The following is an 18,107-nucleotide window of genomic DNA, read 5'->3' on the forward strand; positions in this document are numbered from 1 at the left end:
AAAAAGATTTCTGCAAAGAAACTGCAGATTGAAGATTATACTGATAATGCCAGCATAAGTGAAAAAGAAGAGAGAAGCAGAACTGACGCATCTCCTCCTGCTAGTACAAGCTTTTCATCAGCCACATTATGGGTAAAAACAATGACAGGCTAACCAGATCTGACAAGAAGATGGCAAAAAATTAATTTAAAAAAAGCGCAAAATTATCAAGAAGACAATTTGAAATATGGATTTGTAGCTACTGTTGCTAATGATGAACCTTGCCCTAAGTCTTTACTGTGCCTTGAGCCATTAGCTATTGATAGTGTATGAAGCCATTGTGATTAGAAAGACATTTAAAAATTAAACATCCATAACATGAAGACAGACATACAATTTTTGTCAGTGATGTTTAAAGTCATGTGAAATTCAGTCCAGCACTGGACATAGATAAACGTAATAAGAAACGTTTTAAAGCATCTTGTGAGGTTTCTTACTGAATAGCAAAAGACAGAAAGCCACATATCACTGAGGAAACACCTGTTCTTCCCACTACAGTAAAAATGGCTGAAACAATGCATGGAAAATGATATAGTGACAAACTGAAACCCTTTCCTTTGTCAGCAAATACTGTTGGAAGGTGCACAGAAGAGTTGAAATGTTGCTGAAAAGTTGAAGAAAGATATTGGAACAATCACACAGTGTGGGAAGTTGGAATCACACAATCACACAGCTTGGGAAGCTGGGTGAATGATATTATTAAATAGTTATATTACATATATTAACATATTAATATATTAATATATAATATTTTAAATATTTATTATACAATACATATTATATAGGTATTTCTAATGTATTTCAGCTTATGCTGTTGGCTGGATTCTGTTTCAGTAATGAAATAGATAGAGAAGTACTTTTTTGTGAGCCACTAAATGAAATATGGTCTGGAGAAGATATGTTCTCGACAGTAAGTGACTTCTTTGTGAAGAGTAATGTTTTACGGAAAAACTGTGTAAATGTAACCACTAATGTAGTGGCTACATTGACTGCAATAAAAAATGTATTCTAGGGTAAGGCCACAGAGCTAGTGTCACACATGGACTTCCTTCACTGTATCAGTCATAGGTGAGCTCTTGCTCCAAAGAAGTTGGAACTGAAATTGCATTAATTGTTGCAAGGTGCTGTGATGTGGTTAATTTTATAAAAACGAGACCTTTAAATAGTAGACTATTTACAATGACATGAAAAACTAAGTTTATGCATCACAAATTCTACAGATGTTCACAGTAAGGGTTCCACCCTTTCTATGATCCAAGTACCCCTTGAATCCAGCAAAGTTTCTATGGGGTAGTTGCTCTGCTTCTGGATATCACTGTTTTCACTTCGATAAATAGCCTTAGTAAAATGTCCCTTTGACTTCCTGTAGGTTCTTTGCACACCAGGACACTATGAAGACCCTGGCATGTCACTTCCCCTTGAAAAGCTGAAAATTAATCTCTTAAACTCTATTCTGTATGTTTGAAGAAAGGCTAGGAAGCTAGGAGATGCATTGGATTATAAGATATGGTAACTTTCTTAATTTCCCTTCTCCTTTAGTACCAGGATCACATAATCTGGTGACCTAGAGAACTGGAGGGGGAAAGAAAGAAGGATTCCTCTTCTTTCTCTATTATACCCTTTTAGACCAAATTATCAGTAGTACATTTTCTGTTCCTCTTAATTTGATGTGTGCAGATAATGTGGAGGAGAATCTGGTTCCATATAAATGAAATTATATTTAAAACATTTATTCACACAAATTAGTGAGGAATGGTCAGTAGAAATGGTGAAATGTCTCCTGTAGAGATGTAATGGTTTATTAAAAGCTCTCATACTACCTACACTTTGGACATTTTGGAGTGCCTCTAGTTTTATGGAAACAAGCTTGTCCAGATATTATCCACTGAAGTCTCTGAGCAATAAAATTAATAAATAGATGAGACTTCAAGGAATTATTCTGGTTGCAGGATCACCAATTCTAAATTTGAGTATGCCTGCACAGATTTAATAGAAGTGTTCTGTGGAAAGAACTTAATCTCAATAAAATGAATGCTCTCTTGTGATTCCCATTCCAGCGAAACTTCTGCTTCCTAGAGAAGAGTTTGCTTTTATGGGCTATTGAGATTATTCCTTGTGCAGCTCTCTCTTTCTTATTTGAAGGAGGGAGATTAATATTGCAGGACATTAATGTTACATTTTTATTTTAAAAAAATCTTAAAAGGCATTATCTTTCAGACCAATAAAAGCACGTAACAAATGGCATGGAATCTATATAAAGCTCAGAAACAGATAGAGGTTATTTTTAATTCTGATGAGGTCAAATGCTTAACCCTTAATTATGCCATGTGTATTCTCAGCTCCATGAGTGAGCTAAAATCAAGCATTACATATGCTTATGAAGATACACAACATTTTTTCATGCTGGATTGTTGTTAGTACTTGTGCGGATACAGAAGGGTACAGTCTGATTCCAGGTGTTCTGTGAATTCCAGACACAATCTTAAATGAAAAGGGCAGCAACACTAAGAAGTATTAGCACACATGGTCAAGGAGATAATCACCAGATCATCTAATAAACAGATACAATTTTTACCACCTGAAGTTACCAGCAAATTGTCCAAAGACACAGAATGAAACTTCTTGCTTAACTTACAGGGTAAAGCACTTCAAGTAATTCTCAGGTAACATAAAAGATTTTGTCTTCTGGTTTCTATACTGAATTAGGTACATCATCACAGACAGTACTGATAAACTGCTTATATTTTTGTATCATTTTTCAGTCCTGGATAAAACTAGACTTCTTTCTTAAATAGCTTGTGTTAATGGGGCCCTGGAGGATTCCTTTGTAGGAAAAGAAAATGTGAAGTCAATGGAATGAAAAGATTCCACCACAGTATTCGTAATTACATTGCTCTGAATGCAACCACAGTAAGGCTGCTTAAGACAATATGCCAAGATGCAGCACAGTTCCTATTCAGAATCTTATTCAGAATATCATAAAATCAAGGACAGAATTTATTTATAAAGGACTTCATATAAGACATACCAAGACTTATTGCCATTTGAAAAGCTTTAGGAGAAGGTATTAAAAGGAAAAAAATTCAGAATGCAGAAGTCTGCCAAAGGAGAAAAGTGCAAGAGCAATTAACCAAGACGTTAAAGGGTTCAGAAAGATGTGTACAAAAGCCAGGGGAAAATGTCTTTTCTAGAAGGACTTTCACAGGTAACTGGAGTACAGCTTCAGCAGACAATTGAAATCTCAGTGGAGGAAGTATGGGAATCAAACTGAGATGCTAAAGTACAGTAAATTATCACCACCATATGGCATCCTTCTGAGGATTCTGAAGTAAATAAAGTGTGAAATAACAGTCATACACCATTTTAGGAAATGTGGCAGCAATTTTTTCTTCAGTGTTCAAAGACCTGTTAATGTAGCCTCTGAATTTTCTTTAAACTTGGAGGACCAAAGGATAATCCCCAAACTCTGAAATAATGTTTACTAAATAATATGTACTAAGTAATGTTAAATCTAGTAGTAGTAGGATGAAAATACTTTACTAGAGCCTCTACTTTATTCTGCTTTACCTTACTTTAAGCTTTAAAATCAAATGTAATTTGAAGTTAGCATAGCATATATTAACTGGATTAATTTAACTAGGATGGGTTAGCTGAGCTATTAACTAGCTTGCTTATCTAAACTCCTGCTTTCCAAAATGAATGCAGTTATGGCTTCTGTAAGTTTTTAATCTGTTTGGGTTTTTTAACAGAAGTGGATTCTCTTTAAAGCCTTCAGCAGAGGACAGTCGTGTCTCTCATGATGAATTTGGGAGAATCAGATGATAGTGCCATTATCAGTTCCTAGGCGAATGGAGAGGGAGAGAGAAAAAAGGATTAAAAGCAAAAATAATAGTTTAGCCTGTAACTTGCTTCTCCCTGGGTGACAGCAACCATTGTGTTTCACCTTATGCCAGAGAGTGTCATTTAAATATCAACTATTTTTTTCTGTTGTAGTTTTCCCAACTTCCCATCTCACTCCTTTAAGCAGCCTTGAACTTCATCTTGCCACTACAGATAAGCAACAGAGGGACAGCTTTGTGGGGTTCCCAGACAAGCACAGTTTCGTTTTGTATCCAGTGTGTGGCTTTTTTCAAAATACATTTAAGTAGTTGAAGCCATATGCCTAGGTGTTGTTTATTAGTCTTGAGGTTACCAGCTTTATTTTTAATTTTATCCTTTCTTCCTGAGGCAATGATTGGCATTATCATGCTAACTGAATTTTGCATGTGATCCATTTCCACTTCATCTCCTCTCCTCTTTTTTGTTTGGAAACAGAACAGTAAAATCAAGACATTTCTCCAGGAAGCATTAACTGACAGGTAGACTCCAGTCAGGTTTCCTACAATGAACAGTAGTTGGCAGATGAATAGTAGGGCAGAATTTGTCCACTGCTGTCCTTACCTGATAGCAGCAGTTGTCCAAGGTGGGTGCATAGCCACCATACAGCTCCTACATGGCTGCTGCTTACCTCTACAGAGAACTCTTCCACAGAAATCACTGCTTCAGTGGACTTCAGGTTAATGTCTCTTCCTGAAAGGGCTGATTAACAACTCTTTATTGAACAAGTCAATAAACTCTTGATTTTAATTTGCAGTTGAGATGGAGGAAAAAAATTGAGTCTATTTAAAACCTTAATTGGTATTGCTGGGTGCACTGAGGGCCCAGAAAAGAAAAGGGAGGGACATGGATCATACTGCTTAATTTTACTTAAATCATCGTGGGTTTCTGGATCTTCAACACTTGCTTAGGGAAAATTTTATATTGCAATATATTTTAAGCCTATATGAAGGGCATCGACCCAAATATGGCCTGTTTGCTTTGGCATAGAAAATCTGCCATATGAATACACTACTTTAAGAAATGGAAATATTTGGAGCTGTTGAAGTTGATTGAACATTTTATTTCCTTACTAAAAATAGTTGTTGATTGAGTGTTGTTTTCCTGCATATTTTTGTGCTATCCTGAACAGGAGCTTCATCTTTAGCCAGCAGAATCTGTTTGGTAACTACCAGAATACTAAGGGTGACTTGGTAAGCAACTCCAATTTCCCAAAAAGCCCATGTTTTTATCTAAACACCTTCAGGAAGTATAGTAGTTTCAAGTGTGACAACATACTCCATTGTGTGTATGCTTTTTGGTAGAATCAAGTCATCGAGGACTCATTCTTAAAGCAGCATTCTGCCTCAAAATTTCCTGTTTTGCAACTGATGAAAATACTTTTTAGAGGATTTATTTGTTTTACACCTAAATGCTGGACCAGCTGCATCCTACAGAAGTTGTAAGTGCAGTATTAATTGGTCATTATAGGATGCCTTCAAAAGATAGGGAGCAGTTTTACCTGGGTTAATACCATAGGAAGCTCAGTGAACATCCACTGCAGTGTATACACTGAAGTGAAACTTTGTCAAAGGTTACTGCACCAAATAATGAATTTCCCAAACAGAAAAAAGATTAGTTGTGTTTGGCCATTTGAATCTTCTCGCAGCTTTAAATGACAAGAAAATCAAACTTACTATTATCAGACATTCTATAGCTCGTTGTACTAAGTAATTTAATGTACTAACAGCTAAGGTAATAGACGTGGACGCCAGTTGGGATTTACAGATGGAATTTACAGAAGTCCTTTCTATAGAGTAAACTGTGGTTGTGTGTCTGGGGAAGATTTTTTCTCCACAAATCCTAGGTTACATAGCCTTTCAGGTAGCCTGTAAGATAGTATGTATAATATTTGAAATATGGAGAGTATGAGAAGATCAAAAGGTAAGGATGTGGTTCCCATTGCGAAGACTGCCACTACTAAAAATGTGGATTTCAACCTTCTGGATTGTAGGCTTGAAAGTGAGAAGAAAAGAGATTTTCCTGTAACAGTGACCCTATCTCAGTTCTTCATGGTCTGATAACTTTTCAGTTCCTCCAGTACAGATGAGTGAGTGCTAGCTCTTGATCCCAGCAATTAGACCCAGGTTTGCACTCTTGTTTTGGAAGGTCTGGGGTGCTGCTGATTTGCTGAGTCCCGCAATCAGAGCGGATGCAAAAGTAACCTATGCCTCAGAAACAGTTGTGAAATCATTTTGGTTTTCTGCATTATAAAAATAAGTAATAAAATAAAGCAAATATGGTATCAGTCACATAGAGCTGACACAGAAGCTTTTTGACTGAATGATTAGATCAGCAGTGCTTGCATGTGCAGAAGGTGGGCATTTGGGTTTGTAAATCAGTTACTTCCTCACATAATAATCCCAGTGATCACAGGAATGGTATTAGTGAGCATCTGAGTATTTAAGATAGAAGAGAGTTAATCAGTATGTTATGCTTCGTAATTGAAAAGACTCCAAAAGTTTTTTTAATTATTACTTTTTAAAATTAAACATTAGTGTGAAATTTCAATATTTTACACTCTAAGAAGCGTGTTACTGCTCTGACCTTGTCTTAAGAACATTTTATGAAGGTAAGTGATCTTTCAGGTTCCTAAGTTTCAGTGGATGCTACTGGTACTAGAACACAATCTTGAGACAGGCCTAGATTTTGAGACCTGGGATTCAGCTACCGTTCAGCTGTCTGTAACTGTCTGTGTCTGAGAGTCATCTAAGCTAACGGAGAAAAGAGAGAAGCACATCCAGGGTGCAATTAATCTCACCTGTTTTAGACATCTATTTATGGATGAGATGACTCATTCCTTAGAAATGCCTATTTATCTTAACTTTGGCAATAGCCATGTGACATTTTTCCTTGTTAGTGTTGGAATAAAAAATATTTTATCCATCATGGATTGAGAGATTGTAAATATGTAAATGTTACTGTTGCTTTCATTCTGCTTAATCAAGGCGGATTTTACATAAAGACACTTGCCTTTGTAATTACAAGTTCTAGCTCTTTTGGCACTGATAATATTTTCTTAAACAACATTTAATTATCATTCATGTTGCTTTGTTAGAATTATCCCTCTCAATGAATTCTGCTCAGAATTGTTTTAGTAAACAGGCTCTGAGTAGAAAGTGTTTGAAATGTATGTGTTTGTAAGAATTACTAATGAGTACTATACGTTGTCCACCTTAATAATGTAATTAGATGTTGAGTCCCTAATTTTTATTTCAGTGATCAGATAGTCTATTTGCTGCATGAAAACTACTACTGAAGTGGTGCTGAGGATTTCGTAGTAGTGTGCTTCAAAAAAAATAATAGTTTTCTAAGCTGTGATTTTTTTATTATTAGTTTTGTTTTGTTTTGTTTTTGTGATAGCATGAGACTTTCCATCTTGTTTGGGTCTTACTTCCTAACCCAGACCAAATTCACCAAAGCATTCTAAGTAGTTTTAAAAATATTTTTATGTCTCTATTTTTTGTCTAAACACATGCTCCAAAGCTTGTGAAATTTTGTCAGAAGAAGATAGAGATATATTCTGTATTTTTCTGCATTCTGTCTTCTAATTACACTCCACACATAATAATATGGAGTGCCTTTATTAATCTGCCTCTACGTTCCTTCTAAGTGAAAATGTTCTGTATTTCAGCACTCTTAGTTACTTGAATATTCGCACGAACTTTCAGTAGTCCAATTACATTCACTTGCTTTAATAAACAAGCATTTCTAATTTCTTTCTTAATTACTTGTGCTTTTGACATTCGTTCACAAATTGCTAGATAATCTGTTCTCAGCGTGACCCCTCTTTACTTTCAGAATACTTGGCATGAAAATTACTGTTGTGTAATATTACAACCTCCAGAGTCTTTTGCTTTTGTTCTGCTATCTTTAAGAGTAAAGTCTGGTAAACTTGTAGAGGAGTGGTTGTCCTGTTTATCTGGAAGCCACCAGAACCACACTGTCTTCAGTTTGTAGAGCGTATCTTACACTAAAGGAACCAGAAGAATATTTTGTGTATATTTTCTTCAGTTTTGTTCATTACTGCCCCTGAAATCTTGATGTGAACTGCTCTTATTTCTTATAGCATATATCATTAACTTTCAGTCCTTGCCTGCTTTTGGATCCTTTCTGGCTTTGCAGTGCATGGTACACTTTTCCAAAAGGAATGTGCCATGCCCTTTCGCTCCCTGCTGTGCTATTGACTTGAGTGTTTACTTGTCTTAGCATCTAGTCTTAATGAAGAGTTTGTTTCCTCAGACCACTCCAAGTCCAGCTGAACCTCTTATGCAGGTCTTCAGTGTGCTTCTAGATTAAGTGGAATTCAATCTGCCCATACTTTTTCATAGTTCAGATCTGTGTTTCTTTTTCCTAGATAAATTTTCATTTCATTGTATTATGCTGGCATCTTCAAATACCTGGTAGGAAGTGATCCACCTCTTGATAAGATGGATTGATTGTATCTTTTTGTTTCAGAGAAATCACTCAAACTGTAAGTAAACTTAACCCCCCCTAATAAACATCCCCCTACCACAAAACCCCTACATTCCTATTAATTCTTTTTACCCACAACAGTTTGGTTTATCATCAGAGTGCAAGATTACATTTAGCTTCTGTGATCAAAAAAACACGAGAAATAAATTTTTCTACTTTAGAGAATTTGGGGGGAAATGAGAACATTTTGTATGTGGCTTTCTAAAGGTTTATGTTTAAACAGGTAAGATCTGTGTGGTAGTCATGCATATGTAGGTTTTATGAAAAGTCATCTTTACTATGTTTGCATTCCAAACAGAAAGGAGGAAAATGTAGTCTTATATACATACAAAGTATCCTATTTTTATCTGTTATTTTTATCAATTATTGTTAGTATTATTATTACTATAGCCCAAGACAGTCTGAAACAGGCACTTCTCTCAGGCAGTAGTTTTATTGATTACATTTGTTTCAGGGTTAGATCCATGTGCTAGAGGCTTACTTCAGTGACAAAAGTATTTTTATTTTTTTTTTAAACCCCATGCTGAGTTTTCCGAACTCAAAGCCCAGTATTCCAGGATCCCTTCTTCCCTTCCTCTCACTCTGAAGCCCACACACATCATGTAATTAAAAAAAAATAATATCTGATTTCTATTGAAGAAAAAAGGAAATTCAGTGAATTTCTGATTTTTTTCTCTCCTTTATGCTGTAAGTGGGACTGTCTCCTAGTAGCTGAAAAATGTTTTACTGTTTCCATTTGGTTTATCTGTGCTTTATCTTTTGTTTTCTTTTGTCTCTTTGCTCAAAATAAGGTTCTGCTTCTTCTTTTATTTTTGTAATCCCAAATGATGTGCTTATCAATGAAAGTATGCCTCAGTTTTCCTCTTGATATAAGGGTAATGATAATTATCAGTATTAAGTGTTACACAATTTCTCTTCTCTGTATACAGTATTTCTTGAAAGTAAGTTTCACTCAATGCTTCTAAGCCTCTAAATGTGAGTAATATGTTTGTTTCATTGGAATGAAAATAGGGATAATTATGTTTGCTTGTAATGCATCCTACATAGTGAGATCTCTCTGTCTTTACTAATCTCAGAAATTGTAATCTGTCCTTTGCAATTACTTATGATTTACTTTTTGTCCATGTAATGAGTAAATATTTTTTCTTAGAATTCATGCATTTGTTTTGTACACATATATTTATCTCTCAGTACTGAATCTCCTACAATACAAGATTTTAAAGAACACAGTATAAATCTCAGCAGCAGGAAATTTTAGCAAAACATCTGACTATGTAATCCATCTGGTCTGACCACTTCTCATTCATTAGGAGTCTCTTATGATCAACATCTGGTAGGATTAGACTGCCCTGAACAACAAGGATTTAGCTTGCAGTACTTACATGAAGCATTAGTGAACGAAGAGGTCATCTGAAATATGCGTTAAAGGCAAATTAGTATGACTAATCTAAAAATTATTAAATTTATTTTCTAACTGGCAAAGTAAGGATTTAATAAGTGAACTAGGCCTTTAAATGTATAATCTGAAACCTAGTCTGGCCTGTCAACTGATGGAAATGCTTGAATGCCACAACATGGGCTAGAACATGGCACTAAGTGCCACATCCACTCTTTCCTTAAACTCCTGCAAGGATGGTGACTCCACCACTTTGCTGGGCACTCCATTCCAATGTCTGATCACCCTTTCGGGGGGGGAAGTACTTCCTAATATATAACCTAAACCTCCCTCGGCACAGCCTCAGACCATGCCCTCTCATCCTGTCACTAGTTCCCTGGGAGAAGAGCCTGACCCCCACCTGACTACAACCTCCCTTCAGGTAGTTGTAGAGAATGATAAGGTCCCACCTGAGTCTCCTCTTCTCCAGGCTAAACAACCCCAACTCCCTCAGCCTATCCCTATAAGACTTTCCCTTTGGTCCCTTCACCAGCCTTATTGCTCTCCTCTGGACCAGCTCCAGCACCTCAAGATCCTCCTTGCAGTGAGGGGTCCAGAACTGCACACAGGACTCGAGGTGAGGCCTAACCTGTGCTGTGTACAGGGGGAGAACCACATCCCTACTCCTGCTGGCCACACTATTCCTGATACAAGCCAGGATGCCACTGGCCTTCTGGGCCACCTGGGCACCCTGCTGGCTCATGTTCAACCAGTTGTCAACCAGTGCTCCCAGGTCCCTCTCTGCTGGGCGGCTCTCCAGCCTCTCTTTCCCCAGTCTGTAGCTCTGCCTGGGGTTGTTGTGGCCAAAGTGCAGGACCCTGCACTTGGTCTTGTTGAACCTCATACCATTGGTCTTGGCCCATTGACCCAGACTGTTCAGGTCCCTCTGCAGCATCTTCCTACTTTCCAGCAAATTGACACTCCTCCCCAAATTGGTGTCATCCACAAATTTACTAAGAGTAGACTCAATCCCCTCATCCAGGTCATCAATAAAGATGTTGAATAGGACTGGGCCCAGTACTGATCCCTTGGGGATACCGCTGGTCACCAGATGCCAGCTGGATGCAGCACCGTTCACCCCCACTCTCTGGGCCTGATCATCCAGCCAGTTTTTAACCCAGTGAAGGGGGCATCTGTGCAAGCCATGGGCTGCCGGCCCATGAAGTGAGCAATGTCTGTTCACCTGAGACTGAATTCACACCCTTTTTTATCTTTGCAAGGATAAAGATTGTACACAGAGAATCACCATGCAGAGATCACATAGGAAGTAAAAAACATGCCGACAAATGAAAGTCAGTGTCAGGGCCCTGAGAGCACCAAAAGGCCTTTCTGCCCCTGAGCTCCCTGATGCTCTTCCCACCCCAGAACCCTGTTTCAGTGCAGGTTGGCACCATCAGTCGCTGCCCCAGGGGTGCTGTGGAACTACTGGTCTCTCTTTCTCTCCATCACAGCCATGCCTGACATGGAGCTTCTTGGTTTGGACCCATTTCCTGGCTTGTCCTCAGACCTGTCTTGTCAGTAGAGATCTGTCCAGCAATCACAGGTGTGTGTTTGACCCTGTTCTCACCAGACATGATCCTGTCCCAGACTCTTGGATAGACTTCCCAGCTTTACCCTGGACCTGCCTGTTGCTGTGAACTTGCCTGGAGGTCTAACCTCATGGCTGAAATGGGCTGTTTTCCCTGAGCCTGTTTGGCATCCCTCACTGAGGCTCTGGCTGGTGAGGTCTGTGGACCAGGTTTGTGTTATTGTACTTGTGTCCCCCTTCCTTTATGGAGCAGCCTCTCTAGGCAGTCTGTTCCAATGTCTGACAACCCTTTCAGTGAAAAAGTTCTTCCTAATGTCTAGTCTAAACCTCCCCTTAAACCTAAATCCACCCTTCCTGATACAGACCTGTTGTAATTTCATAGAATCATCATAGCATAGTTTGGGTTGGAAGGGACCTGAAAGATCACCTAGATTCAACCCCCCTGCCATAGGCAGGGACACCTCCCACTTGACCAGGGTTCTCAAAGCCCCATCCAGCCTTCCAGGGATGGGAAAGCCACACCTTCCCTGGGCAATCTATTCCAGTGTCTCATGACCCTCACACTAAAGAACTTATTCCTAATGTCCAGCCTAAATCTCCTCTCTTTCAGCTTGAAAGCATTATCCCTCATCCTCTCACTATGTGCCTGTCCTGGTTTGAGCCAGGATTAAGCTAATTTTCTTTTTACTGTTTTTTGTGTTTTTTTTTTTTTCCCTTCAGTAAGCTTTCTTTTAACTAGCACCAGAGTGTTCCAACCCAGACTGATAGGACAGTGGAATGTTTTTCTAACTTCTGGGTCTTCAAGGTCACACCTTTACTCTGCCAGCTCAGACACTACGGAGAGATCTATGACCCCCATATAGGAGGCTGAATTAGACAGACAGTGAAACTGGCTAGAGATATTCCATTCCATATATCTACGTAAGCTCAGAGGAAGGTCAGAGATCACAGAAGACAACTTCCTTCCTGCTTCTTCTTCCCTTTCTCTTCCGTCTATGGCTGGCGTCCAGGGAGGACTCCGTCCATGAATCACCATCAACCCCCAGGCTCGAGCTCTCCTGACCCTCATCACTCTGTGCTCTCTCTGGCAGCTCCGGGATTTTTTGTGACTGTTTGCAGCTAAGGAGAGTGCAGGGGGAGTTGCTGGGGGTGGGGGGAGGCAAGAGGCTTTTGTAGATATCTGAACACATTTGTATATAACTGTATATATTTTCTTATATCATTAGTGTTTAATTAAAGCTGTGTAGTTTTAGTTTTCAATCCAGCAAAGTCTCTTTTTCTCTCTGTCCTTCTCTGTCTGGGTGAGAGGGGGAGGGGATCAAGAGCATTGTTGTTGAACCTGAGTCAAACGGTGACAATTTATTGGCGCCCAACGTGGGGCTCGATTTTAAGCTCGGATTATACATCTTTGTTAATTGGGAGTGTTCAAAATTCCATCTCTGATGGGAGGAATCCCTCAGATAGCAATGGGCAATAATTCTGCTGAATTTCCTGACGGATTGAACACTGAACAGACACTTTCTGCAATTAATCTACTGGACCTTTTGCCCAACATGCAACTGTACATGTGGTGTGCAGCTGAGAGCATTCTGCTCTGTGTAGCTGCTCTTGTGGTTGTTTCATGGTTTATCGACAGAACTGTAGCCATAATCAACTGTATAATCACCAGCCTAGTGATTGTAGGGGTTATGATACTGATCTTTTGGGGGGCACTGTATGTGTACAGTTATGGTACAACTCCTTGAGTGAACGGAACGGTCCATGTTGGCAGTAGCAGTAGCAGGTTCAATTTTACCTCTCCATTTTCTTCCAAACTGAATCTCCCAGCTTTTGATTTGAATAGCATTGTTGCAGTAGGGATGCTTCTGCTGAATGCTTGTAATGTAAAAGTCCCTCTCCAGCTTTCCTGTAGCCCCTTTAGGTACTGGAAAGTCACTGTAAGTTCTCCCTGGAGACTTTTCTTCTCCAAGCTGAACAGCCCCAACTTAACTTGGTCCTGTCTAGACTACTTTGGGGTTTTTTACAGCCCAGTTAGTCATTCTGTCTACTTTCCCAATTTGCTGAAGATTAAAGAAATTAATTTATTCCTTGGCAATGCATGTTCTTGGCTCCTCAAAACTGGTGTATTTCTTCCTTCACAGGTGCAGGGTCAGGGACTTTTTTGTTTGCCTCTCAAACATCACTGTTTTGAGTTTGATACAACAGCTGTGAAGTAGGCAAGTACTGCTGCCATCCACTTCACAGGAAAAAGATACAGCCAGACTTGGTAGCAAACTTTAAAAGCTCGTTTAAGTCATATGAGCTGTATCACAGAGCAGCTCTAGCAGAATGAGGGATAGAAGGCAGTTCTTTTGCATCCCATCCATTACCTTAAGCACAAGGGCCATCTTCTTCTTCCTGCAAGTGTGTCCCTTACAAGATAGAAAACCTTCATTTTTTGAAGCTTGCTGCTGAGTAACTATATTTGCACCTCGGTAATTTTTCAAGTTGACCACACATAGGTCTCTTAAATACTTTGTATGCAGCTTTGTATGCAGAGCAGTGTACAAGTACTTTATTTTTTTTTTTTTTCTGTCAAGGACTAGTGTCTCTAAGCAGTGGTTTGTGAAACCTCTCAGGTTTATTGATGCTCAGGTCTGGTAATCCCCGTTTTGGGAAAATGAAATATTAGTGTATTTGAAATGTGTAAAATTTATGCAGACAGAGCTACAACCTTCATTAAATTGTTAGCAGGGGATTAAAAATGCATGGAATTATAGTACTTGTGTATTTTTTTTTAATATATATATAGTGTATATATGTTGTATATATTGTATATATATAGTGTATATGTATATAGTATCTATAGTACTTCTGTAAGTCAGTGCAAGATTTGCTTAGGAACTGCAGATTTACTGCATAACTAGAGCTTAATGCAGTTTTGTTGCAACTTTCTACAGCAGTTTCCTCCAGTTGAAGTTACCCTATTCTACACAATAAAGAAGCAGAAGTATAGTATTTTGCAATTTCATGCAATTCATTTTGCAATGAAACAATTGCTGCTCAGCTCTAAAACTGCTTGTACTGCTGGCGATACACTTTCCAGGACTGCAGGCACCTGCTAAAACAAAACATTCAGCATTTTTTATTCTGAGTTTCACAAATTTAATGCAAAATTGCAACATTTGTTACAGGGATTGACAGCTCTAGAACTGAAGATGAGGCACAGAGCAGGCACAAGATGAGATTTGTCAGACTAATGGTCATAGCATTGAAAGGAGAAAAAACAACATTAAGTTGTTTCAACATTAGAAAAAACTGTAAACCTTGTAAATTAATATGTCTCCTAATATCTTGTTGTGATAATGGGAAAGAAACACTTCTCCTTTGGCAAAATCTACACAGCAGATGCATCTGAAAAGCATCCAGCATCTGATTGTGGCAGTGCAGAGAAAAGGTTTCCAACTTCTGTAGCACCAAATCTCATGTGCTGTGTCTTTTGGGAGATTAATGAGCAGTTGAATGAAAAGCTTAAGAGCTCTGAAAGCTGCAGCATAGTGGACTTGTAGAAGATGAGGCAGGGTTGTCTCAATCCAGTAATCAGATATATGGAGATTCTTTGGGATCCCGCCAGGGCAAAGCAAAGATAATCCGATATCGGACGCCCAAATAGGCTTTTATTTAGGTACAGATCAGCTAGTAAGATTTACAACTATATATTTGTCATAAATGTGTATTTTTAATCATTTCTCTCATGTTAATAATGGTCTAATTTGACTAAACTGTATTTGGTGCATCAGCTGTTTTCTACTCAGATCAGCTGAGTAATGTTAATCTAGTCCCTCTGAGATAAAAGAATGACTAGAAATGGCTCCAGAAAAAAACTGAGAAAATACCAGGAAAGAAAACGTACAACTAAACCATTTCTTGTTGTACAGAAGGTAGGTCACTATGGAATAGAAGCAGATTGACAAGTTATATGCCTTTGGAAAGAACAGTTCTGATAGCTAAGGAAAATTTTTCTTTTTCTAAGTAACATATGATAGTTTTAGTGAACTTTCATGCTAGGTAGAAGGATTTTGGACATTAGCTAAACTATGATCAAGAGAGGTCTATTTTCTTTTGTTATCACTGATGGTTTGTTTCAGAAAAGCAATTTTTCTCTGTATCAAGACTTTCAGTCTAGGAAATATAGCAGTAGCTGGGTCTTATTTTTGCATGGATAAAATCTATTCTCATATATAAACTTTATTATTATTTCCATTCCAATTAAGAAGTTCCTGAGGGACATATACGGCTTCCTCTTCTTTACTTGACCATGTCACTATATAACAAATATTTTCAGCTAATTTTGAATGGACTGTGCCTCTCTCTCGATGAGGTCAAGGAAAAGGAGAGTTAGGAGAGAGATTTAAAATGCTTAACCATTGTATCAACCATAGAATAATTTGATTTATAAACTTCTAAATTCTCCTGTTTAATATCATGCATATTTCACTTCCATGTATTGCATTTTCTCTGTTTGCATTTGAGATACCTGTTTTATACTGTGATTTTCTTCTCCTATTTCTGATACAACAAAAATAAAAAAGACAGTGAGTGCAATGAATATAATAATAATTTTATTAACCTAAAATTGGAGTGCCACTTCCTTTCAGTCTGCAACCACTGTCTCCAGTTAAAACTGGTTTTCCTCAGGAATATTTTTGCTTAGGAATATTAATGTGACATTGTTTTTACAGTCATGTGGCTGGAGTAAAACCAGGGGTGATTAAGAAATAAAACCTTGGAATAGTTATATTAAAAAAAAAAACCTAAATCTGTAAACCAGATTGCTTTATATGTTATCTGGGTTCTTCGTGCTATTAGGCAGCTCAAAAATGACAGACTCCTGCCACTGTAAAAACATAGGTGAGAAAATCTGTTGATAGATGGTTGCTTGTGTCACCTTTAAGCAAACCATACCACCTGCTACCCCTTGCAGCCAGATCCATCCTCTAAGAAGGAGGAGCATGCAGAGGAGTTAATGAAGCTTTGTAAGTCACTAAATGATGTAAGCTAAGCTCTGCTGACTCATGCTAGGACCAGCTGATGGTGGTTTCAAATCACCTCTCAGAACTGAGGATATGTAAGATTTTTCTTGATGAGCCTTTTCCTTTTATACAGGCTCAAACATCACTTTCTACCAGAAAGCTTTTTTCTCAGCACCACTGGAAATACACAGGACTTTTCCATCCTCATGATGCAGAGTGGGAGCCAATTATGAACTTTTTGTCACACATGCTAAAGCTTGTTATGTAGTACACCTGTTGATAGTAGATTATGGTGGTAATGGAATAGTGTCTTGGTGAGATTTTAGGTAAAATGGAAAAAAAAACCCTGTGGGTGTGTATATCATTATCAAGATGCCTGTCATTGCAGTGATAAATATAGTCCCTTTGCTTCCTCCTCACTGAATCTCGTTCACCAGTTTGCCTTTTTCTCAACTTCTGACAGGTGAGGAATGATCTGACTCGTGTCCTGTATGGTGAAGACATTGAGATTTCAGATACTGAAAGTTTCTCCAATGATCCTTGCACGAGTGTAAAAAAGCTCAAGGTACGTGCTGCTGTTTGAGGAATAAAAAGAAAATGTTTATTATGTTATGGCATTTATTTTTTTCTTTCCTATGAAGACTAAGAGAACAAATTTTGTGTAATAATAATATACTACTGCTTTCAGTTGTATAGTAGGGTTAATAAATGGCGTTTTGAGGGTATAATCCTGCTTAAGTCAATGAATGACCATGCATTTGTGTAGTTCCTGATAAGGACACAAAGTAAAGCAAGCTGATACTGGCTTAGTGTTTGTACCTAAAGCACAAGTCTTAGTGATGTATGCGTGAAAGCACTTGAGATTTGGAAACAGAATCATTTTAAGGTAAAATACCATGTAGCAAAAGGATTGAGCATATTTCCATTAGCTTAATTATGCATTCTAGATTGATCTTCTCTTATTATAATGATTTCTTAGATTCCTGACATCTCATAACATTAAAACTATATATTAGCATTACCATGTAGTGCAACCAACAATAAACTCGATAGAGGAAAAATGAATCTTAAATTTCATATGAACATGAAAATATGACTGAACAGGAAGAAGAAGCACTTTCAAATGGCAAAGATAAAATAGTTTCTGGCGTCAAATCCACAGGTCAGACAATCAAAGCCACAGTCCTGCAAATACTTAAGTAAGTGTAAAACAGGCTTAAAAAAATGCTAATTAACTGACTGGTATAAAAAAGCTGAAGCTAAAACAAGAATATCAACCCATATAAGACTAGGCCTCTACTGAAGTTAACTTGAAATGGTCTGAAGCATGGTAATACTAAGTGTGCTTTATTATTCCCAAAATAATAATAGAGATGCAAGACTGAATATTTAAAGTATGAATAGGTAAGGATTACATTTATAGGAAGCCATTTATTTCTGTCCAGTCTAAGCTAGTTTGCCTTTCCTGTCTGGGGATGAAAAGGCTCTAGTACGTGTTATCAGTAAAGTCCACATTTTTTACAAGGTCTTTAACCTCTGCCATCAGAAAGCTATCAATTCTGAAGGCAAGTGATGATGTAATAACAGGAAAAAATGCATATAAGCATGTATATTTAGGCTGAAGGTTAGAAACAATGAGATTCTAGCCCTCCTCTATGTCAACAATGCACTGTTTGTTTTACACGGGACACTAGAAGACTCT

General features: G+C 38.0%; 1 protein-coding gene across 1 annotated transcript in view; it reads left to right on the forward strand.

The window, feature by feature from the left end:
* GABBR2 (gamma-aminobutyric acid type B receptor subunit 2) overlaps positions 1-18,107 on the forward strand; it is a 476,938-nt gene that overhangs the window by 200,754 nt on the left and 258,077 nt on the right. Inside the window, exon 4 of the mRNA XM_051609256.1 lies at positions 16,869-16,970. Within this exon, the coding sequence (XP_051465216.1) occupies positions 16,869-16,970 (102 nt within the window). The remainder of the gene's footprint in view (positions 1-16,868; positions 16,971-18,107) is intronic.

This window comes from Apus apus, chromosome 2 (genome assembly GCF_020740795.1).
Source record: "Apus apus isolate bApuApu2 chromosome 2, bApuApu2.pri.cur, whole genome shotgun sequence".
NCBI lineage: Eukaryota > Metazoa > Chordata > Aves > Apodiformes > Apodidae > Apus > Apus apus.